The sequence below is a fragment of the Grampus griseus genome (assembly GCF_964374135.1).
Source record: "Grampus griseus genome assembly, chromosome: 13".
NCBI classification, from domain to species: Eukaryota; Metazoa; Chordata; class Mammalia; order Artiodactyla; family Delphinidae; genus Grampus; species Grampus griseus.
In genome coordinates this window covers 57033329-57057498 of record NC_139007.1, presented here as the reverse complement: position 1 = coordinate 57057498, position 24170 = coordinate 57033329, and the positions used below count along the sequence as shown (strand labels likewise).

General features: G+C 39.0%; 1 protein-coding gene across 2 annotated transcripts in view; it reads right to left on the bottom strand.

Moving 5' to 3' along the window:
- Positions 1 to 5931: 5931 nt before the first annotated feature.
- The window catches only part of TMEM200A (transmembrane protein 200A), a gene marked incomplete at its 3' end in the record, with an annotated part of 70201 nt that continues 51962 nt past the window's right edge, over positions 5932 to 24170 (bottom strand). For both annotated transcript variants that reach the window (XM_082669382.1, XM_082669381.1), the window contains exon 2: positions 5932 to 7423. In XM_082669382.1, coding sequence (XP_082525508.1) covers positions 5932 to 7407 — 1476 coding nt within the window. In that variant the 5' untranslated portion in view covers positions 7408 to 7423. The remainder of the gene's footprint in view (positions 7424 to 24170) is intronic.

Genomic DNA, 24170 nt, shown 5'->3' with positions numbered 1-24170 from the left:
CATCGTCCTGGAGACACAGTCTATACTCTTCAGTGATGAGAAAGAACTAGAGAATTATTAGAAGTCTCAAACTATTAAATGGTGAATTAATAAGGGAAGAGACAGAAATAAAAGTAATTTTCTTAATCATTTCTGGTATAAAACAAGGGCTGGATCAACCAGTAGCAGAGGGAAACAATAGAAAGAGTATACATAAAGTTTAAGACTATGAGGATAGCCAAACTGAAGTGAGAATGACAAGATCCTATGTGCAGAGATTTCCTATATCTTCTTTATGACTTATTTTCTCTTTTCTTATACTGTCAGCAAATAACAAACATAAATGTAAATAAGTTTACCAGAAATGTGTTTCAAGAATAGGAATTGACTTATATTAACATATAAAGGTTGAGTGACCTAATTCTGTCATGTTAATGAGCCCTATTCTTGAGCAGACATGATTTTTATTATTAAAAAAAATTTTTTTTAATTGAAGTATAGTTCATTTACAATATTGTGTTAGTTTCGGGTGTACAGCAAAGTGATTCAGATATATACATATTTTTTCAGATTCTTTTCTATTATAGCTTATTACAAGATACTGAATATAGTTCCCAGTGCTATACAGTAGGTCCTTGTTTATTTTATATATAGTAGTGTGTATCTGTTAATCCCAAACCCCTAATTTGTCCTCCCCGCCTTTCCCTTTGGTAACCATAAGTTTGTTTTCTATGTCTGTGTGTCTGTTTCTCTTTTGTAAATGAATTAATAGATTTCACATATAAGTGATATCATATAACATTTGCCTTTCTCTGACTTACTTCACTTAGTATGATATTCTCTAGGTTCATCCATGTTGCTGCAAATGGCAGTATTTCATTCTTTGATTTTTAAATGACTATTTCAAGGTGACATCAGCTATTGAGTAAAAGGCGCTTCAGTGAAGTGGGCCTTTTTTCCCTGGTGCCATCGTCCTGGGAGAAAGAGCATATAGAGAGAAACCAACTGAATTACTTCAGTTTGAATTCAGGTCACAAAGCACTTAACTCATCCAATGGGGATCCTATATCAAGTTTATGTACCCTATTATTGACATAAGGTCTAAAACAGGATTCCATATAAGGTGGGGGGAGGGTAACAGGGCAATTCATTGAAAGTAAGAGACAGAATAATCTGTGTATGGCTCTTACGGTTCCTACTTAGGGAACAAATGATTAAGATCTTTGAACAATCTAAATACCATAGCAGTTGAATATATACCACCGGGCAGGTCAACGTTTTAATATTTAAAATGCTATAAGTAAAATTTCGGTAAACTGGCGGATTTTTTTAAGAACCTATTTTACTTCTTTTAGTTATTCATGGTGTGTTCCTGTAATGATTAAAAAGGGTTAAATTTGAACTGCTAAAACAAGTAGCTAAAAACTTATCTTCATCTAGTAAATTGTTAGATGCTGGCGTAATATCCACTTTGATACAAAGTTGTGCTAAAAATGGGTTTTTTTTAATGATTTTTACTGATTACCACTGTTTCTTCTAAAATTATGTAGATGGAAACACTAATTTGAGCCTGAAAGCTTTTATAATCGATGGTTACTTCTAAGCCAACTATAGGGTTTTCTATTTTTTATTATGTATAAAAAACAGTACTTCCTGCTTCAAAAAAGCTCTATCACTTTTGTTTAAATGATTATACTTACATTAAGATTATCAGTGTTAACATAAATCTAAAATTGACCATACATTCTGCTTTGGGCCACCTGCCATCACCTAGTATAGACACCTTTGATCCTGCTTATGAGTCTGCTGACTACTGGCTCATGGGTCTGAAGCAGTTCATCTGGACTGGGGGAAAACATTAGTTTATTATGGCTGCTGTAACAAATTACACAAAAATAGTGGATTAAAACGACATGTATTTCTTCTCTTACAATTCCAGAGGCCGCCAAGTCCAAAATCATTTTCACTGCGCTAAAGTCAAGGTCAACCAGCAGGGCTGGTTCCTAGAGAGGCGCTGAGGGCAGAATCCACTTCCTTGGTTTTACCAGCTTCTAGAGCTTCCTTCCTTGTATTTCTCGGCTCATGGCTCCTCCCTCCATCTTTAAAGCCAGGATCTTGGCCTTCCATTCTCTAGCTGCTTGGGTCACATCATCGTCTCCTCTGCTTCCTTCTTACAAGGACCTTTGTGATTACACTGGGCCCACCTGAATAATCCAGGATAATCTCCCCCACTTTAAGATCTTTAACTTAGAGTTGCAAGTCCATTTTGCCATATGGGACATGGACACTTTTAGAGGACTTTTATTCACCCTACCACAGGGGGTATACTTGGGGGGTAGGGTGGGGGCAGTGTGAAGCTTGAAGAACTCTTAGGTGAAACTTTCAGACAGTAATAGCTCACATATGTTGAGTGTTTGCTATGGGCCCACGCAGGCACCATCCTGGATCCCCTGTGAGCATCAAACCATTTAATCTATAGCAATGGCTCTTCATCCCAAGGCACCAGGAACCCGGGACTTTTAGAGTTAGAAAGGACTTTAAAATTTATGTTCTTACCCGTCTCGTTTCCCACTTGAGGAATGAAGGCTTGAAATTAAGAAATTAATTGAAATTGAATTAATTGAAATGCAGAGATGAAGTGATTTATTCAAGGCTACACAGCGAGGGTGGCAAAGCCATTGGGGGCATACTGTGCTCTTGTCACCTAATCCAGGCTAAGAACACGCAGCTTTCCTGCTTCTCAAGGGCACACCTCATGTGATGGGCACAACCCCAAATTCGTTGTTTAAATCCTAACCCCCTGTACCTCAGAATGTAACCCTATTTGGAGATAGGCCCTTTTAAAAGGTAATTAAGGTGAAATAAGGCCTCTAGGGTAGGGCCTGAATCCAACATGACTGGTGTGGTCATAAGGCAAAGATACACCAGAGACACACAGTGAGAGAGTAGCTTCTGCAAGCCAAGAAGACAGGCCTCAGGACAAGCCAAATACCTTGATCTTGCATTTCAGACCTGGAGAAAATAAATTTCTATTGTTTAAGCCACCCAATCTGTGGTATTTTGTATGGTAGCCTGAGCAAACTAATATACCCCGGATAGGCCACAGGCCTTAGAAACTCTTTGGACTAGAGGCAGCTAGTTCATGGTCCAGATTCCTGGGGTTTCCCAGAGGAAGAAATGGAGTTTATAAGTAATCTGCAATATTTATAAAAGCCTAAGGGAAATGCACAAAATAGAGTCTAACTAAAATTCCAGGTTCCATTGCTTTGGGGTGGAATTACATCAAGTCAATATGGCGACATCAGCTATTTCATATGCGTCTAAAATTTTACTTAGCAACATGTCTTTGATTAATTTAAAATAAGAAAATTATTTATTGTTTAATAAACTTGGTTTGTCTGGTAAGTAAAAACTCAGGCTTTTTGATGGAGTGGAGGCTGAACAGAAATCTCTGCTTTGAGCTCCCAATTCCTTTATTCAAATCTTCCAAGACCCATGCTGTTTAATCCTCTTCAAATTGCTAGAGCTCTTTCAGGGGTGAGCTGAACAAATTATATGGCTTTAGTCATTTGTCACATCAGGGGTGTTGTGAGCCATTGTTTTCAGATCTGGGAGTATCACTGACATTTGCTAGATGCTATGTATCTGGTTATCTTCCTGAAAGTCAATGAAATTTTAAGTGAAAATCATCCTAAGTGTATTAGCGTTCTCCAGAGAAACTAAACGAATAGAAGATCAGATAGATAGACAGATAGATAGGTAGATAGATAGATGATAGATAGATAGATAGGTAGATAGACATTTATATATATACACACACACACATATATTTATTTTGAAGGATTGGCTCTGGAGCCAAGAAATCCTACTCTTTGCCATCTGCCTGCAAGCTAGAGAGGCTCAGGAAAGCAAGTGGTAGTTCTAGCCCAAACTCAAAGACCAAAAAACCAAGGGAGCCAATGGCATAAGTCCCAGTCTGAGTCCAAAGGCCTGAAGACCAGGAGCACTGATGTCCTAGGGCAGGAGAAAGTGGATGCCCCAGCTCAAGTAGAGGGAGGGAATTCATCCTTCCTCTGCCTTTTTGTCCTGTTCAGGCCTTCAGTGGATTGGATTAGATCCACCTGCATCGGCGAGGGCAATTATCTTTACTCAGTCTACCAACTGAAATGCTAGTCTCTTCGGGAGACACCCTAACAGACACACCTAGAAATCTGGACATCCCTTAGCCCAGTCAACTTGACACATAAAATTAACCATCACGTCCAAATAACAAAATATGAAAATAGCTCAATACAACAGGTGGATGGACCTAGCTCTTTAACCTAATAGAAGCAAAAGAAAAAAGCCAGAGCACCCGATGCAGATGCTAGGGTATCAAGCACCTTCAGTACAATGTATCTGAAAGTTTGAAAAATGGTACTTTGAACGGAAGTGTATTTTATTCAAAATATAATAGAAATGTATGAAGAACACACACTAGTATTAAGACTGGAGGTTTATTAAATGCTTTATCGTAAAGTATTAAGCCCACTCCATTACAATACACAGGCTTGATGTTCTAACAAGTAACACTGTGCCTCAGTCCAAGGAAGCTCGTGATGCTAATACAAGGTGGAATTGTGGGGAGCTACAAATACAAAGATATCTTCCTTCTCCTCTTCCACAACAACTGCAATACTGATGTTCAGAAATGTGTATGCATTGGGAAAAACTTGTAAAATTTCCTGAGTGTTCCGTCAAACAATTTTTTAAAATTAGGTTACCTTAATGGAAAACATGAAAATTTTCTGATGGAAAATGCATTTTAATATTTATTATCTTCAATAACTGAGAACCACAATCCAAAATATCTATTACACCATAAGAAAGTCTTCGGAGTTACCATAAGGCTTTCTAGCATAAGGTAAATGTCAAGGCAATGTATCAAGGACTAAATTTTCTTCAACCACCAACTTAGTGATATGCAAAGATAAAAGAAATGTCAAGGTTAGCTGATTATCTTCCAAATAACAGGATCTAAAAGATATTGGGGGAAAACAAGGATGTGGGAGTGAGTGGATCTTAGATGATAAGAGAGACGGCTAGGAAAAGGTACTGAGACTAGTTAGCATTAACTAGCATGTATTTTTATTCATTAGTCAATCTTTTCTTCATATATATAATTATTTCAAGATAGCACGTCTAAACACTAAATTGGTTCATTCATTTTTCAAGTCAGTTGCAAAGAAATTTTGATTCTGAATATCTAAAGTTATAGCTGAGCATTTTGATATTTACCCCTAAGAATATCTGGCATTCTCAGCCATGGCTCTTGAATACATGGTTTCTTAATAAAATATCACTAAAATAGAACTGATGTTGAAAAAAATACTGCCTACCTAGAGCTCAGGGTACTAGTCACAACCAAACTCAACCAATTCTTGTCAATTAACTACTCAGTACTAAGCCAATTTACCCGATTCACGTTATTTAGCTTGCACAGAAGCTAGATCTTTTTCCTTTTAAATAATTTAACCAATCCTATATAAAAGCAAATTTTCAGAAAATGACACCTAAGATTGGCATTGAATTTGGCACTTCTAGTCTACACTTTGGTACCCTGCCTCTTCTAAACTGGACACTTTGCTCCATGAATATGACCATCCGTGAAAGAACTTTAAAGTAAAGAATAGGAACTTTAATTTGGATGGAAGTATTTTGTATTCATATTAATGAAAGAACCCATGCGCTCAAGGGAACGGAAAAAAATAAATTCATATGCAGTAATATAGAGTACTGCAATCCTAAGTAATCCAAACATATAACCATCTCCATTACAGAATTAAGCAGCCAGGTCTAATACACTACAAACCATTTGGTTAAAAAGGCTTATAACCAAGGCTTTAACAAGGGAACACTGGTGAAAATAGGTTTAGAATATATAGCCTTGTAAAATAAGATCTTTTTTCAACATTAAAACCTTGTTTCAGAAGTTCCCCGCTTCAAGTTGTTACTCAAAAACTCATCATGTTCGAAACTCAAATTGTTGTGAGACCTTGAAATCATAAGAAGCTTCTCCTTATTGGTAAAGTCTTTCTTGACTGCAGCCTGGGGTACAAGCAGCCTCTCCATCGGGTCCTCTTTGTTCTCTAGTTTCATGTATCCTTTGCTGTTGCTTCGATCCAACCGAGGCCAACTTGGATGTTTCCGTTGTTCTGCCTGAACGGTTAAGGTGGAGTGACCCCGGTCTAAGTCTAAGGATTTCGAGTGTGACAAGAGCAAATGCAAGGATGTGTTGGACCCAAACTGTCTTCTAGCATCCCCAGGAGACAAGAGCTGTCCAGCCCCAGGTCCAAGGGCCACAGAGGACTTGTACTGACTTGACAGTGACTCCCCAACGGAATTATTCCTTGGGAGCATCATACTGACTGGCTGGAAGGACTGACTGGTATTGGGCAAAGGGACCATAAGGGAGTCCATTGACAAATTCCTCGACCTACTTTTGAGGTTGTCAGCATCCTCAGTGATGTTATCTATACTGGGCTCATCAATAACGCAATTATTAAGTTTGATCACGGGCAATGTAAAAGTACTGATGGACGATGACACAATTGACTTGGTTTCACATTTCTTAGGGCCACTGGTCTTATCATCAGTTGTCTGGGAAGGAGGTGGATAGAGGCCACAAACAGAGTTAGAGCTGTCAGAGAGCAAAGGTGGCATAAGATGTCCAAAACTCTTACTTTCATTTCTCACCAGCTCGTCCTCCTCCACAGAGCTGTCCATCCGAAAACTGCTCCTAAAACCTGAAAAAGAAGCAATGGTATTTGCTGCCAGTCTCGAGGCACAGGAGTTCCCATTCTGTTTTACTTCCGTTTCCCCCATTAGACCAGGGTAGATGCCATTCATATGCTTTTGCTCCTTGATTCTTAGCGTGTGGATGTCGATGACTGTGGAATAGATATCCCTCATGTGTATGACTTTTGTTTCTTTGTCACGGTTCTCGTGAAGAATGGCGTTAGCACAAATGAAAATGAAAATGCCAATCCCCATTGTGAAAGGGCCAAGCATTTTCATGTTATCGGAATGCAAATGCTGCTCAAAGAAGCGAACCACCACACCACCTTGGCTCCGGATGACCTGAGTTTCGTTTGTTGACAATGTCGTCTCAGCATCGATAAAACGTTCTTTTTGAGGCCAATATCCAAGGACTGCCATTGCGATTCCTACAATGGAGATAAGGACTCCTAAAATGAGGAAGAAACCAGATGGGGAATAAAGCCGGATTTTGCCGCGAACAACCACGACATCGGCCCGAGGTCGACGCCTGGCCGGTTTCTTCTCCTGGGCGGCAGGCGACGGGCTGAGGTTGACATGATGCTGTGATCTGGCGGAGTCTTGCCTCTTCAAGGCGGCCAGGCCTGTTATCACTCCACCAGTTGCTATCATAGTTCAGTCTTTTATGCTGAAAAGAAGAGAAAAAGACGACAGTCTTAAGTATGTTCTGAGGTATGCACAGCAGTTCAGCACTTGTTTATATAAGACGTTATGGAAAAACCCGAGCGAACGTTTTGGCCAACGCTGTATATTGTTGTTATTGCTTCATGTAATGCAATGGGGCCGAGGAATAAGGCTTTAATTTGGGTAGAAGTTTTGTTTATTGACTAATGTAAAATTCTGGAGATTTCCTTTTTTGGCTGAATTAGTGTTTCTATTATTAATGAAATGTGAGCTCAAGGTATATTTTACTTAAATAATTTTATCACTTATCATATAAAACAGTTCCTTGGTCACAAGATACACATATTCTCTATCTCTGTCTCTCTCTCTCTCTCTGTCTCTGTCTCTCTCTCACACACACACATCATCCTTCATTATCTGTTATTTTAAAGAAACAGAAAAATCCAGAACACTTAATAGGCCCCAAGCAAACTCTAGATTTACAAATAGAATACATTCCAGCAACTCACAGTTCTAAGACCATTCTTGTGAAGGTCACCAATGAACACTTACCTACCACGTTTAATTTTTCCTGCTCAATTCTCATCTTCCTCACTTCTCTCTTTCCATGGATATTACCTGACCCTTCCTTTCTTGAAACTCTCTCTTGTCCAGCTTTTTATGCTACTAAGTCTTCTGCCTCTTCCCTGACCTCACTGACTATTTCGATTCTGGCTCATCTTCTCTCACCTACGAGTAGACCACCTTCCCTCCAGTGTCCTGTCCTTGGCCATCTTCTCTTTATGCTCCCCCTTGGTATTCATTTTCCCTCCCACGCTTTCCACCATTTCCTTTAAGCTAATGAGTCCCAAGTCTGTATTTCAAACTGTAGCCTGAGTTTCAATTTCACATTTCCAGCTCTCCACTGGGGGACATATATATGTACATTGATGCTCCTCTAGCAAAGCTGAACTCACCTTCCATCCCACAGCACACAGAGCTGGACTCACCTTCCACCCATACTACTTGACTTGTCTGACTTTTTCAATGCTCTCAGTTCTCAGGCTTGACTCTCCATAGTTACCTTTAACTCCTCCCTTCCTTCTTCCTCTCATCTTCCAATCAGGTTCTAACTCCTAGAAATGTTCACTATAGAATGTCTCTCAGTTCTACCCCTTCATTCCAATCCTGCTTTTCCCAGCCTAGTGCAGGTCTTATGAACTCTTACTAGACCATTATAATAACTTCCCAACTGGTCTTCCAAACTCCATTTCTCTTCCTCCACAATCAAGCTCACACGCTGAGGGCAGATTAATTATCCTAAAATACAGTTCCAAAGTTGTTTAAAGAGTGGAAGAATGGATAAAATATTCTCCACTACCTACCAAAGTTTTAATCTGGGATTTCAAACCCATGAATTCAACTACTGCCTTTAGCTTCATCTCCAGCTGCTCTCTTTCATTTACAAAAACTAAAACGCAACCATATTGCCTGTACTCCATACGATACCATTTTTGAGACTCCGTTAATAATGTTTCATCTGTCTAGATCCCCCTTTTCACATATTTCACATATTATCATCTGGCTAATCACTGAAGCTGATATTCCACTTCCTTTGTAAAGCCTTCTCTGACTCACTAAGCAAACTCCTACACGAGTTCATTCCTCAGAACACTTTAGCAAGTGTTCTATGGCACTCACCATATTATAATGTCTTAGTTTTTCCACTTCTTGTGGTCAAACATCCAGTTCAATCCACATTATTATTATCAGAAATATTTAATATAATACCTTACACATAGCTAGTGTCAAGAGATATTTGCTAAAATGCTCAGTAAGGGAGTAATACTTTTCCTGAGATTTGCTATATAATCATAATATTACTATACTAACTTTCCTAGTTAAAAATTTGAACAAATTTAATACCAAAATAAACAGCAACATTTTGTGACTTGGTAAAATGGTTGTCATCATTTGTGATGAATAGCTCTCAAGCGGCCAGATCTGGCTGGTAGAAAACAGAGAATATTTTAAGACCCACAAGGTCTCTGGCAAAGTTCTGAGAGGGTTGCTTCATAGCGTTGAATTCTGTCTTGCAAAATCAAGCTCTCCCTTTGAATTTCTATTTATGATTTTTGAATTGTCCTTAAATAACAGGGTCATGGATGGTATCTATAGTTTTAGCTAGCTGAACTGGCTGGTGAGTAAATCCAGCCTTCGTTGGAATTGTAAGTTAGATTAAAGTTAGTTGAATATTGGAAGAACAAACCATATTATAACCCATAGCTCTAGTCTGTGAAATTTATCAAAGTATACATACTGTAGCTTAGAACCTTTGCCAAACCTTGGCTAAAACAAAGCTTAGTGTCAACCTACGTTTTCTTGAACCAAAAACAGTTTCGAGCTCTTGAAAAAAATGCTTAGATTACATAGGAGCCATCTAACTCAATTATTTCCATAATGGCAGGATAAGAATTTGTCTAAACTCTTTCTGAATAGAATGAAAACAAGGGCAAAAGACTCGCATCTGGTTTAAAAGCAGCCTCGGTGAATTCCCATTCCATACACATTCCCAGTCCTCCCCAACTTGGGAAAACATTTTCTGCTAGTGATGCCATTTTCTATTCCTGAAGCTGATAGAGGAAAAGGGGATGGAAGAGAAAAAAAATAGTTTGAGAAATACAGATGAGGAGAGAAGGTGGAAAAGTGCAGTGAGTGACTGCGCTCTTCTGTAAGCAAGCAAAGCCAGTCAGAAGAGACAGGAAGAAAAAGCAAGGGCCGTTTAAGAGTGTGAGTGAAGGGAGGAAAGATTCCTGGAGGAGTTGATAAATCGAGATGAGACTGAGGGGGAGACAGAGGCTCACACAGCTTCTTCAGCCAGTCTGCCCTGGCCAGCCGGACAGGGGCACCAACACGCCCAAGGATCGGCAAGCTCAGGGTGGGTGTCTGTCCTCCCTCAATTCCAATCAAGGCAGTTCAACACTACGTGAGCCTCTCTTGGGATTCAGGACCCCAAGCTGACCCTGAGTTGGCAAAGCAAAAGTGTGCAAACTCAGTCCCTGCTTCAAAGAGCTTGCAAGCTAATGAAGGGGCTCATACACCTACATAAAACATAAGGTGGTAACCCCTAGAATACAAGTTTCAATCAGGGAGGACCTTGACAGCAGGCTTCATGCAGGCGAGAGCATTCTAACATTTATCACGGTAAAAACATCACGTGAATGGTACTTCGGGTAAGGTCAAGAAAAAGAAAGGCTGGGGAACAGAGCTCTGCCCAGCCTTTGGCACCCAGCGCGGCACTGAGGGAGGGAACCAGGCAAGGCTAGAGAGGGAGGGGGAGGGCCAGGTCTTGGGAGGGAGTAAGAGTCATTCCCGAATGCTTGAATGCTACACTCACACTCAGTGGAGTTGGAGGAAGATGCAAAACACAGTTGTTGCCATCTTAGGAAAATGAATCTCAACTTGTAGATGAAAGCCGTAATGAGGGACTGATATTGGGAAATAGCATGAGGATGCTAAAGGCAGCTTTGCAATAAGAAACTTAGTGAAACTATAAAACCTAGAGGCAGTGAATGCACAGGCCTCAGCATCTTCAAACTGCAATGTCAGCTTGGTCCAATGTGTTCAGTACATGCAAAAACAGCTAAGTCTACTTCTTTATTTATGCTGCAAAGCCACATCTCTTCCATCCTACACTTTTATGACTTTTCTTTTTTTGCTGGTGGTGAAGGGATTGGAGTATAGGGACCCCGTTCACTACAGTTTTCTTATTGTAACAAATCATAGCATCCTTCTAAGTTTTAATAATAACAATAATCATAATAATAGCTAACACACAGTGCTCATAGGCACCACTCGAAGTGTTTTAGGTATAAGAACATATTTATTCTCACAGCAATTCTGGAGGTGGACACAATCATTATGATCATTATGATCTCTATTTTGCAGATGAGAAAACTGAGGCTCAGAGAGTTTAGGTGACTTGCCTAAGGTCACACAGCTCAGAGGTGGCTCCAGAGCGTATGCTCTTACAGAATTTGAGACGGGGACGGGCCTCTCAATTTGCTCTGAATTTGCTTTTGCTTGAGGTCTTCTTTCCCTGTCCGTTTTCTTATTTTGATTCCTGTTTCTGCCAGAACACCAGACCCTAAAGAATGCTTTGTGCCTTTAGAACTGTGACTATGAACCAACTGACTTCCACTTCCATTTCATGGGGAGTAGATGAGGGTGAAGACCCGTCCTTGGGTGAGCACTGGCCGCTCACATCTGTCTAGATCACCTTCAGCATAGGAAGGTGCAGACTCAGAACAGACCACTCTCCACCCTGACTCCCCTCCTTACTCTACCATCCTGGGTAGGGTAGGACCGGGCCTTATTTCCTCAAAAATCCAAGTGAAGAATTTTTCTACACTGAACTTCATTTTGTTAACTTGGGCACAGAGCTTTTGTTTATCAGTCTCTCTGGATCCAAGGCTTCACCCAAACTTCTGAAACTTGAAGAAAGCCCTGTGGTATTCCCCTAGAGACCGCCTCCTAGGTGGACATTGTTAATTTATGTAAATATTCATTCACGTAATCAGTAAAGACTGATATCTGGTATTGTAGTAGATATAGGGCTCAAAATATGTGTCCTGGCCTAAAGAATATAATGATTAGCAGCTATTTTTTTGAGGGGGTCATTCAACTAGCCTAACGAGAGAGTCAGCTACACTCAGTGTCTCCGTATTCTCCAAAGAGATATCACGATTTTGTCAAACGCCAAGCTAGAAGACAGATATTCTTCTGTTAACAATACAAAACAAAAAAAAAATTAGTTCGGGTTAACTTTTAGCTACATATCAATCGTCCTATTTTTCATCCTCAGTGTTCATAAATCAGCTACAATTTTTCTAGCAACAGCTATAAAGATCAGCAGCTTAAATTTCACACAACACACCTGCTTCTTCACTGTGCAAACCAGGATCCTGTTGGGCTATCTCCAGGCCTTTGCCATCGTACCCACTCGTCGTAGAGCTCAGAAATCATCAGTAGGAATTCAATTTCATTTGCTACCTTTCTCACTACAGACGCAGACTCTTGCATTCTTTCAAGCACGCTTAACATCTACTCGTCTACCTTGGGCTCATCTCTCCTCTGGACCATGTTTATTGTACACCTTTCAGCTGAAAGCTCTTTCTCCTTGACTAGGAGGATTTCTGCCTGTGTATCACGTATCAACACTACACCATCACATCTAACTGTCAGGTTTATCCTCTCCTATTCTTGCTCTGATTATACTTCTAAAAGTCTTATTTTTGTTGTCCTTTACCCTTTTTACAAGTTTAAGCACATTCTGGAATTCGCTTTTCACAGCCCTAATCCATACAAGTTTTGAATATTCACAGCCCCATGGAAGTTTATTTCTGTACATTTAAGTCTTCTTCTGACCACACTGACCTGCTATTCTCACCACACGTGAGCCTCTTATACACCAGATGTGATTCTAAATGCATTCACATGCTCATATCTAAGGTAATGGTAAGTAAATAGACTTGCAGAGTTGAAAGCTTTAGAAGACTTTGAATCCAGACATTCCTTTTAGCCAGCTAAAAACAGGAATGTTGTCTAAGATCTAACAATGAATCAGCAGAAAGAATAGGATTGGAATTTAAGTTTTCAGACTCCCAGGCCAATGTTCATTCTTGGTTAGATATTCCTCTTTGTATTATTTTTCATGCTATCTTCCAATGCCTCGCTCAGTGCCTGGAATGTAGTTAAGTGCTCAGCAAGTTTATTTGTTGACTGTGAACTGCCTTGATGAAGGCTTGACTATGACTGAAATATGCTAGTAACTAGGGACACAAAGATAACGACACCCGATCCTTGATTTCAAGGAGTATGGGGTCCAGTGGGAAAGCAAAGTACACGTTTAAAGTAGAATGAATGAATTGCTCTGATGGAGCTATACTAGAGAATGCTCTTCCGCACCATCTGGAGGAATCAAGGGAAGCTTCCAAGAAACAGCAGCAAGTCATGGAGACCTGGTGCATCAGTAGGAGTTTGCCATGCAGATTCTAAGTCATTCTCGTTCCTCACTGTTTCACGAGAGTCCTCGCCCTACAGTTTTTCTTCATCTTCTCAGCTGAAGTGTGCCTATTATTTTAAATATATTTGATATTGTCTTACGTATACTTTGAATTTTTATTCTAATCTCGAGGTTTAAAAAGTTGCCAGACAGTGAGGCTATCCGCCAAAAGGAGGTGAAAATTAATCTATGCCTTCAGAACCAAACAAAAGCATTATATTAAAACCCCATGTGGTACCCACAGATGTGACAGATGGAAATATTTTCTGTTCAAGCTAGAACAGTTTTAGGACTTCCTTCCCTGTAGAGACATTTTAAACTTTTAGAGGAGGATTTCTAATCTATATCTTTACCAGAGCTGAAAGAGAAAATGCCTATGGGTGACAGATAGCTCAATCATATTAAAGTTTAAAAAATAAGAATAGAATAGAAATCATTTTTTAATGTGTAGCATAATGGTTTTGCACATGGGCCTTGAAATCAGAAAGACAGGGGTTCACACCCTTGCTCCATCACTTGATAGCCATGCAACCATGGGCGTGTTGTTTTAAACTTTTCTCCTCTCAGTTCCTTCATGTATAAAATGGCAAAACCCGTCTTTAATACAGAGGATACAGTACACTGGGGGCAGAAGACCTGGGGGGACTTGAATCCCTACACACCACTTAATAGCCATCCTTGAAAAACTGGCTCAACCTTTGGAGCCTCAGTTTCCTCATCTGTAAAACGAGGATAGTACCAATAAGGTTGTTGTAAAGCAAAGGAAATGATAAATGCAAAGCACAGCTCAGTGTCTGGGAACTAAGGTCTACATCAGTGATGTCAGCTGTGTCTGATTTTAAGGTCTTCTTGAGGATAAAATGAAGCATATAAAGTGTTCACTATTACACTTTACAGTAATTCCTCAATAAACAATAGCTATTAACTCTTCATTGTTTATTATTCATTGCTCAGGTAGGCAAACTAAAAATATATTTTAATATATTGAGTTAAATAATTAATGATGGGTCACTGTACATGGGAAGGAAATTATGACTGCAAGTTTGTCCTGGGATTTAGAGTCAAAAACTATCTGAGTGGCGTCTGTGTATTTTAGTGGCAGAAGCATTAATAATTTGGTGGTTGCAAAGAAGAGTTGAGTGTATGTAAGAGAGAGACAGGTGGGAAATATGTTACAGAAAGAATAAAGCATGATTTTCTTTTCAATTCATTCTATTTGTTGAGATTTGGAGACTTGTCTCTGTCAAAAAATAATAGCAATAATAAAAACAAGGTAGAAAAACCCAAACCAGTTCATCTGCTGTTTTTACTTAGTGATGCAATTAAATCGTATGCCTGAGTAATCTGATGAATTCTGCAAGCACCATTCTGTTTCCATTGGGACACCTGGACATAAAACAGACTGAAAATGAAGAATATGGGTTGGGGATATGAGAACTAGAGAAGATGCTGAAAGGGTGACATAAAGTGAAAATTTACAATATGTGAATTTTGTGACAAAAAGTTTAAGCTATGATTTTATGTACATTCTGAAGACCTTTGCTGGCCTACCATGGAGAGAATGGTTTCTTAATACTTAGTATAGCTCTACTTCCACGTGAATGCTAAAACTAAAGGGAAATACAGAATTTTTTGATAATTAGCAGCATGATACCCAGTCATTAAAGATAAAATATCATTTTATGGTCAAGTACCTCCTAAACATGCAGAAATGCTAGGAATGGAAAATGCACTTGGAAATCTATATATGTTTTTTGTTACTGATGCTTTCATAACCTGCCAGCCTGACAAACTATAAAATATGGGCCTAAACCAATTATGAGCTGTGTAACAATGACGTGGAACAATTTCTTTCCAAGGACTGAAAGCCAGGAAGCCCATGGAACACAAAAATCTTCAGGAGGCCAAATAACAGATCCATAATGAGCTGTTAGAAAAAACTCTGCTGAGAGCCAGTGGGAGACATTTTCCACAGGAACAGAAGAAATCAGAACCTCTTTCCCCAAAGTAGAAATATACTTCCTGCCCTGGATCCCAATTCTTCAAATCTGGACAAGTCCTTAGAAGGATTGTCACACTCCCTGTTCACTTTGTTTCCTGACAGGAAGTCGACTTGAAATTGGTGTAAAGAAGCTATCACTAAAGAAGTAACAAATTTACTAAGATGCAGGAAATTAGCTGAGATATTCCTGCATAAAGAGCTGAAGTATTTAAAATCACAAATTGGACTTTTTATATAGATCCCTGCTCTGCAGAAGAACATATTTCGTAACTTCACGTACAGGTAAGGTGACCATGTTTTTGAAGACGATATTGGAAAGTGAGACTCTAAAAAGTAGTAATGTCCTTTCCAGTGATTTTAAATGTCTGGAAAATCCAAATACATGCTGACATTCCTATAGGACAAGGGAAAAAGCTGGAGGGCAGTAGGAAGTTTCAATCCCAGTTGCTCCACTTTCTAGCCAATATCTTGTATACGTCTGTCAGTTTTGCATGGAACACAGCTGTGCCAACACCGTTAAGGATGCAAAAGGTCTTACCTTCTTCTCTACTGTAAAGAAGGAACCACCTCTCACCAGAGCAAAAACACCATCTGAATTAGCAGTGAGCCATGTCATCTTTTAATCCATACTAACAGTACGGTAGTACATCAAATTTCTTATCAAGTTTTCCAACCATAGCTTAGTAGCTCTAAGCTACATAGCATTTTTAAAACCCTAGAAAAACATTAGGAAATAGTTCAAAGTCCATCTAGAGAATTTACATTTTTTCCCCATAAGTAAAATCTGAGCAGGATTGCCTTTCAGGCAAAACAGAAAGTGGTATGAAGAGAGGCCTTGTGAGGGATGGCAAGACCAGACTCCACAGCTCACACTAAAAAAGAATCTATTAAGCTTGGAAATACAGAAGTCCCTTAGCATTTAGGGGACATGTGCCACAGGTCCTTTAGAGAAGCTCTACTATTGGTAAACGTATTGAAAAAACAATACAGGAGGCAGTGGGGATGCATGTAACTATTTTTATTTTCATTTTCTTCCCTCTCTTCTCCTATTTGTACAGGTTAGTGGCAGCAAGGGGAATTGAGGAAAACATATTTTTAGGCTTCCAGTTTAAAAAAAAGTATTTGTTGGCCAGTCTGTGTTTTTCTTATCTTCTCTATTTGGGAATTACTTGTGCTCAAGGTAAAAACCCAACAGTACAAAGTGAAGAAGTCTCTCCCACCCCTGTTTTCTCTAGTTCCCTTTCCCAGAGGTAAGCAGAGTGTTGGATTTCTCCTAGCTATTTCCAGAGAGGGGGGAGAATATTTTCTCATTTGGTTTTTCACAATTGATTTATACAAGTTGTTTATATACTGAAGAAATCAGCTCTCTGGTAGTGATATGCCTGGCAAACATATTCAATTTATATTTTTACTTTTTTTCATTGTATCTTTAACCAAACTGAAGATTCCAATTGTATGTGGTTAACCTTATCAGTATGTTGATTGATGGCCTCATATAATCATTAGAAAGACCTTCTTCAATGTTAGATTATATTAAAAATTTTCCCATGTTTTCTTCTAATAATTTTATATGCCAATTCTCTTCCATTTTAATTTTCTGATGTATCTGGAATTCCTTTTTGTGTAAGAACTGAGATAGGGATCTACTTTGTTCACAGGTAATCAGTCACTCCTTTCTCGATTTGAAATGCTACTTCCATTACGTACTACTTTCATATATCAGTACTATATACCAAATCTCATGTGCATATGGATCAATATTAAGAGAATGACATATATACATTAATATGTATAAAATGGATAAATAATAAGAACCTGCTGTATAAAAAAATAAATAAAATAAAATTCAAAAAAAAAAAAGACTTACCATTCTGTTCCATTAATCAGTCTATTAGTTTGCCAGAACCAAACTCATTTAATTACCATTTGTATTAAAATACATATTTGAATATCTGATAAGATTAGCCCATTCTCATTCTCCTTTGCCAAAAGTTTCTTGTCTATTGTTACACATTTTATGTTGCCTACGAACTTTAGAATTTGATTTTTAAAAATCCGGTTAGTATTTTTATTGGGATCATGCTAAATTTCTACCTAACTATAGGGAAACTTGGCATTGTTGTACCACAGAAGCATTTTATCTAAAAGGTTTTATTTTATGTTATGGTTTTTTTAAACATAGATCTTTCTTAATTTGTGTTACTTTTTATTTCTTGGGTATTTTGTCACTGGGTTTCTATTGCTCATTGGTGTGTTTTCTGTCAGTATCATTTCTATCTTCAAGTGATTGTTGTTTGGATGTAGGAAGGCTACTGATTTTTGTACATTAATTTAGTACTAAGCTACTTTACTGAACTCGCTCACTTAAATAAAAAACTTTTCAGTTCATTCTCTTAGTTCTAGAAATATAATTATGTCATCCAGATATATTTTTGCCTCCCCTTTCCCATTTTTTTTTTTTTTTTTGCGGTACTGGGCCTCTCACTGTTGTGGCCTCTAACGTTGCAGAGCACAGGCTCAGTGGCCATGGCTCACAGGCCCAGCCGCTCCGCGGCATGTGGGATCTTCCTGGACCGGGGCACGAACCCGCGACCCCTGCATCGGCAGGCGGACTCTCAACCACTGTGCCACCAGGGAAGCCCCCCTTTCCCAATTTTAAACCTACAATTGCTATTATCTAACTATCCCCCACTACCCAGAGAGCAAAGGTAAACAAGTACACAACAGGAATGACATGGACATCCTTGCCTCGCTCCTATTGAATGGGAACGCCTACTGTTTCACCCTGAAAAAGTACCAATCAATGCCTGTTTTAACTAAGACTTTTTACCTAGAATTCCAGGAGACAAAATTAACTGATTCAGAGCTGCTGAGGGAGAGGACGACAGAGAAAATGGGCAAAGGGCAGAAAAGAAGGAAGAGGGAAAGGTGGGAAAAGTGGAGGACAAGATGGAGAAACGTATTGGGGGAGAAAATTATGGGCTATTAGTGCAAACATTAACTATCTGGAAGCATGAACAACTCCTGTATATTTCCTTAAAGGTCCTTACTTCTTTTCATCTCTTCTTTTAAAGAAACATTTATATAAGGACAGGAATTGTCCTCCTGGGTTTGCTGGGATGACTGAATCTTCTACAAATCCTGACTCTAAATAAATATATTAGCTAAAAGGGAAAAGTTGAGAAGAATGATAGACTGTATGAAATGTCAGCAATATGAAAAAGACTGGAAAGAATGCTTGGCAGTAAAAATGATTCAAGAGAGACCTAACCTAACATCAACGGGGATAAAACTGTGTTTCTAAAAACATTACACAGGCACATTACGACTTTCTACAAGGGTAGGGTATTTGGGGAGCATGGCTAAGATATTTTCAGCTTCAAATATCAGTTATACTTTAGAATGGTTTGCTTCATTGGTCATTTCCTGTGAGAGATAGCAATCCAAGAGAAAAATGGACAAAAGACATTAATAGTCAATTCACAGAAGAAAAAAATACAAATGTCCAGCTAACAAATGAAAAGGGCAACTCAGTAGCAAGCAAAGAAATGCAAACTAAAGCAATATCAAAAGTAAAGTTATAACTTCACTTACTAATTGACACAAATGAAAAAAAGAGGGATTGATTATGCCCCTTATTGGTGAAGTGGAAGAAAATAAACTCTAATAAGCTGGCAATGAGAGGACAAATTGGTACTTTTTTGAGGTTAATTTGGGAATGACTTTCCAAAGTTTAACTGTCCATTCCCCTTGCCACACCCCCCATTTCACTTCTATGAAGACATCCTTTAGAAAGACTTGCAGAAGTACACATAAAATCATGCATTCAGTGCTACAGTAATGGCAACAGCTTGGAAATAACTAAGTTTCATCAACAGAAGATTGTGCTGCATCTGTATAATAGAATATTATGCAGATATCAAAAATGATTGATATAGACCAATAAAGAAAATTTTTCACATCATATTTTTGAGATTTTACAACAGAAATAAGAGTCCAGGCCTGTTGGTGTCAAACATACAGCCGTGTTTGAATATGCACTGAAGTAACGCAGGAGGCAACCTCACTGTTAACGGTGCTTATGTTTGAAGAGTGGGAGTGCGGGGGCTACCTAACAGAACGCTCACTTTCTACATATCCAAATTATTCACGTTTTTGCAAGGAGCGTGCACTGATTTTATTTCATTTCCATTTTGGGACTCTTAATTAAATACAGAGCAAAAAAAAAGGATGCTGTAACTTGTCAAATAAGATTAAAAAGTAGACCAACCCAATAGACATTTGGGTAATTCGTTGGACTTGCTAATTTAAAAACAGGTGTAATGTAGCCTTTGAGGCAAAAATGCAGAACTTGAAAAAAATAGGAAATGGCAAAAATCACTAACCAGACTAAACCAGAAATTCAGGAATGAAATATTTACTTATGGTACATCATAATCTTGAAGCACAGGAAACAATTCTTACCTACCCGGGCAACGCTTGCATTTACTGGGTGCAAGGCAACATAAAGCATGAATTAAGAATTGGTATCTGCCTTTAAACAATTTATAATCTAAAACATGCTCAAGGATAATGCTGTATATTGTAAAGCAAATCTTTTATCAGGATTGATCAGCTTTCTCTGTGCCTGGGTCATCCTGACCTATTCACACAACTCCCTTCTGGCTTTCAGAGGGGGTGTGGCTTGATTTCTTTCCCCAGAGCTCAGTCCTTGCTGAGAGCCTTTGGTTACTCTCACCTTCCAACTTTGATTCAATTATGCAAATGGGTTTCTTGTGGCGATTATCTGGCAACTTCAAAATTATTATTCTCATAAAGCATGCAGTCACCAAGTCTGGACAGAGATCTTCAGCTTCATTATGAGGGGGAAACTGGGCTGGGGCTCCGGAACGGGGTCTTCCACTTAGCCTGATTTATATTTACCTCCTCGTAAAGATGACGGAGCAAGACGGAATTTTATTTAATTTTCATGCTCTGCAGTGAAATCTCTGTCTGTCCCCTCCATTTACCCTGTTTCATCCTTTGTGTGCAGCACAGCCCAGTGTCTACAGAGACCCATGAGTCATTCCAGTGGGAGGGTCTGTCTGGGCAGGGCCTTATGGCAGGAGCTGGATGGAGGGGCAGGAAGGAGACCACCCTTGCACTCAAGGATTACCTCATACGTGCCTTTCCCCTGCTTAATCGGAACCTAAAGAAGGTATATTTACATTGAACTTTTCTTCAAGGCATTAACAACCCTGGGCTTATTTAAGATGAGTTTATGCCAAGGATGAGCTTTCCTATAAATTCACATGACTTCAATCTGAGGGGTTTTTTTTCGTTTTTGTGGTAGGCGGGCCTCTCACTGTTGTGGCCTCTCCCGTTGCGGAGCACAGGCTCCGGACGCGCAGGCTCAGCGGCCATGGCTCACGGGCCCAGCCGCTCCGCGGCATGTGGGATCTTCCCGGACCGGGGCACGAACCCGTGTCCCCTGCATCGGCAGGCGGACTCTCAACCACTGCGCCACCAGCGAAGCCCAAATGGTGACTTTTTAATACTAATGAATCCCAGAAAGAAGGGAAAAAGTTTTATCCTGAATCTTTTCCAAGAGAACTGCCAAGAAGTTCAAATGATTTATCTGGAGACTTTGGGGGAGAGGATGTAAATTGAGAAAAGAATAAAAAGTTAAAAATGAGAAAGGTACTAGTGTTTATTGAGCTCTGATTTTTTTTTTTTTTTAGGAACTTAATACATATTATCATATTTAATCTTCAGAAAATGTCTGTAAGAGAGGAAAAGCTGTACCATTTCACTGAGGCTCAGATAGGGTAAGTAATTTGCTCAACACCACACAGCCAGGAAGTAGAAGAGCAAGATTTCAAGCCCAAATCTGTTTAGCTTAAAATCATGTGATTTCTCCTTCAATTGTATTGCTTGTTAACAGAAATAGGATTAGGGGAAGGAGGCATAATTGGAAATGTTGAGAGTAAACAAGGAGATGAGGGGGAGAAAGAAGAGTTTACCATCGTGAATTTAGGATGTAGTGAGGAAAAATACATTATTTATAGAAAAAACAAAGGTGTCACTAAAGAAAAAATACATTATTTAAAGAAAAAAATCATATGCATCTCTGAATTGCATGGCATAGTGCCACGCCCTCAATAACTTGTGATTGTTGGTGATGACAAAATGAGTTCAGCTTCTAACCTTTACAAGAACCACTTACATAAAAATTTTCAAGATAGTATGTGGGAAGTAATCAAGTTCCTCAAAAAAAAAAAAACAAAAAACAAAACAAAACCAAATACCACAAATACCCAAATACCACATCACCCAATACATAGATAAAAGAAAGATCAAATATCCCCAAAAGCAAGTAACGGATGGCAACACTCAATCTATTTAGCTTCTTATATATCTTATTACTTTGAGGCATAAGTTTTGGTATTTTATCTTTTTACTGCTACAGATTTTACCATCTTGCTCCAAAACTAAGGATATGAAAAACTGACTCCTGTTACCCTAAACTTATAGAAAATATTTTAAAACCCAATCAGCTTAAAGATTTCACTTTTCACCTAAAGTATCAGATGAGAAGTATAAACTAAGGAAATGTTAGCAAAAGGCTTTTGTTAGCACTGTTTATACAAAAGCTTTTTCTCTCTTTCCAGAGGGTAATTTGACAACATGGTTTTTTTTTCCTTTCAATTATATTAACACAATGATTTGATCAACTAATTATGATACACTCAAATAAAGGAATACCATGTAGTCAGTTTTACAAATCTAGAAAATCATTTAATGACAGGAAGAAATGTTCAATAAATATGCTAATTGAATATAAAAAGAACAATGTGGTAGCAATCTCATTTACTCGAAAATTTATATTTTACATACACACACACACACACACACACACACACACACACACACACACACACACACACACACACACACACACCCCAAACACACATGGCTGGAGAACAGACACCAAAATGTACACAGCTGTTTATAGTGTACTGATTGAGCTACACAAGTTCCCCTGTTGTAACTAGAGATATACACAGAGAAAAGATATACATAAAGAAAATACCCAGATAAGCCATTTGGAAAAGAGCTGATTTTATGGTCTAACTAATGTAATTTCTAGTTTGCTCATCTATTAATAAACATCCCAAACAGAAAATTGCTTAAAATCTGGACTTTCATTTCTTCAGGCTCACGTGTGTCTTTATTCTCAAAAGTCAGATTACTCTGTTGTTACGTCAAGATCAACTTAAGAGCTAATACCATGAAATTAAAGCTTGAAGCAGTCAACTAAATGATAAAACTCCTTGTGCAACACTGCAGACACATTAATTTTATCTCCTACCAATATAGCTGAAGTAATTCCTTTTTAATGATTTCAAAAAGGCTGACCAGCTAACTAGCTAGATACCAGGAGTATAATAAAAAAAGAAAAAACCTCATGAATTTCTTAGTTGGTTAAAGGCTCCAAATGTTTGCTACAAGGAAACCATCCCTTTACTGACCAAATACAGCCTTCATAAGCGCTGGGCAGGCAACTCCCTCAGCTTTCTCTCTCTACAAGGTCTTCTGGGATGAGACAGCTCCCGTGCGTAGGAATTCATAATCCGTAACAATCAAAACAACATTTGGGTAGACACATAAAAGAGAAGACAAGTATTATGATATCAGAAAGATAAATAATTAGGAACATTCCACCAGTTCAAAAGCAACATGAAAAACGAAGCAAAACCAGTACCTAGAAAGAAACTAGCACTGGAAAATTGGTGCTCCTTCTGGAAGGAGCAGCAGAACAGTTCAGATGGAGTAGTGCTGCTCAAAGTAACACAGCATTGGTATAACCCCTGAGCTTGTTAGAAATGCAGATTCATGGGCCCTCTGCCACCTACTGCATCAGTAACCCTGGGGATGGGCTCAGCGATCTGTTTTCACAAGCCCTCTAGGTGATGCTGATGCTACTGAAGTTTGAGAGCCACTGAGATGGAGGAATTTCCTTAACAGACCCAGTCTTTACTCCGATGCAACAGTGGGGAGGGGACGGCTGACTGTATTCTTCTAAAACAGGATGCTTTTTCAGGGATGGAAGGAGGTGGGGAAGGCAATGCTGTTGTTAGAGAAATATAGCTCGAGGCAACAATGTCCAGCAGTGCTGTAGGATCTGGGAGACCCCTCCTTGCTTCCCCAGTGGTCACTGCCAGCCGTGAGGATGAAAGAAATGAGGAGAAAGGAAAAAGATAATTAGCATAGGATTGCAGGGGTCCCTGCACTGAGAAAATGTCCCCTTGTTCTCTCTTTATGCCTGAAATTCCTTTAATTGGGGACTGTACCTTTGTTGCACTGTCATTCTGTCCTTCATTCACGGTTAATGAAGACCAACTAAGTTCCAGATGCTTCTGGGCATTGGGGACCCAAGGCTAAAGGATGACAGGGTCTTCACTGTAGAGAAGCTCACAGGCCAGAATAACACATTTAAGATCAAAGTGCCAACTAACACACGAAGTCACTTGTGGTAAAATGTAATCAATCAACCATCCACCACAATGACCCAATGACCGATTCTTTCCTGCTTAGCGGAAAAGAGTGAAAAAATAAGGCAAGAGAAATGTCTCCTCCCAAGGAAGAAGGAAGACAAAAGAGGACTCTAAAAACCAAGAGGACCTATTTTTGCCTAAATGGCTTTGACTATAGTAGGACTTGCTT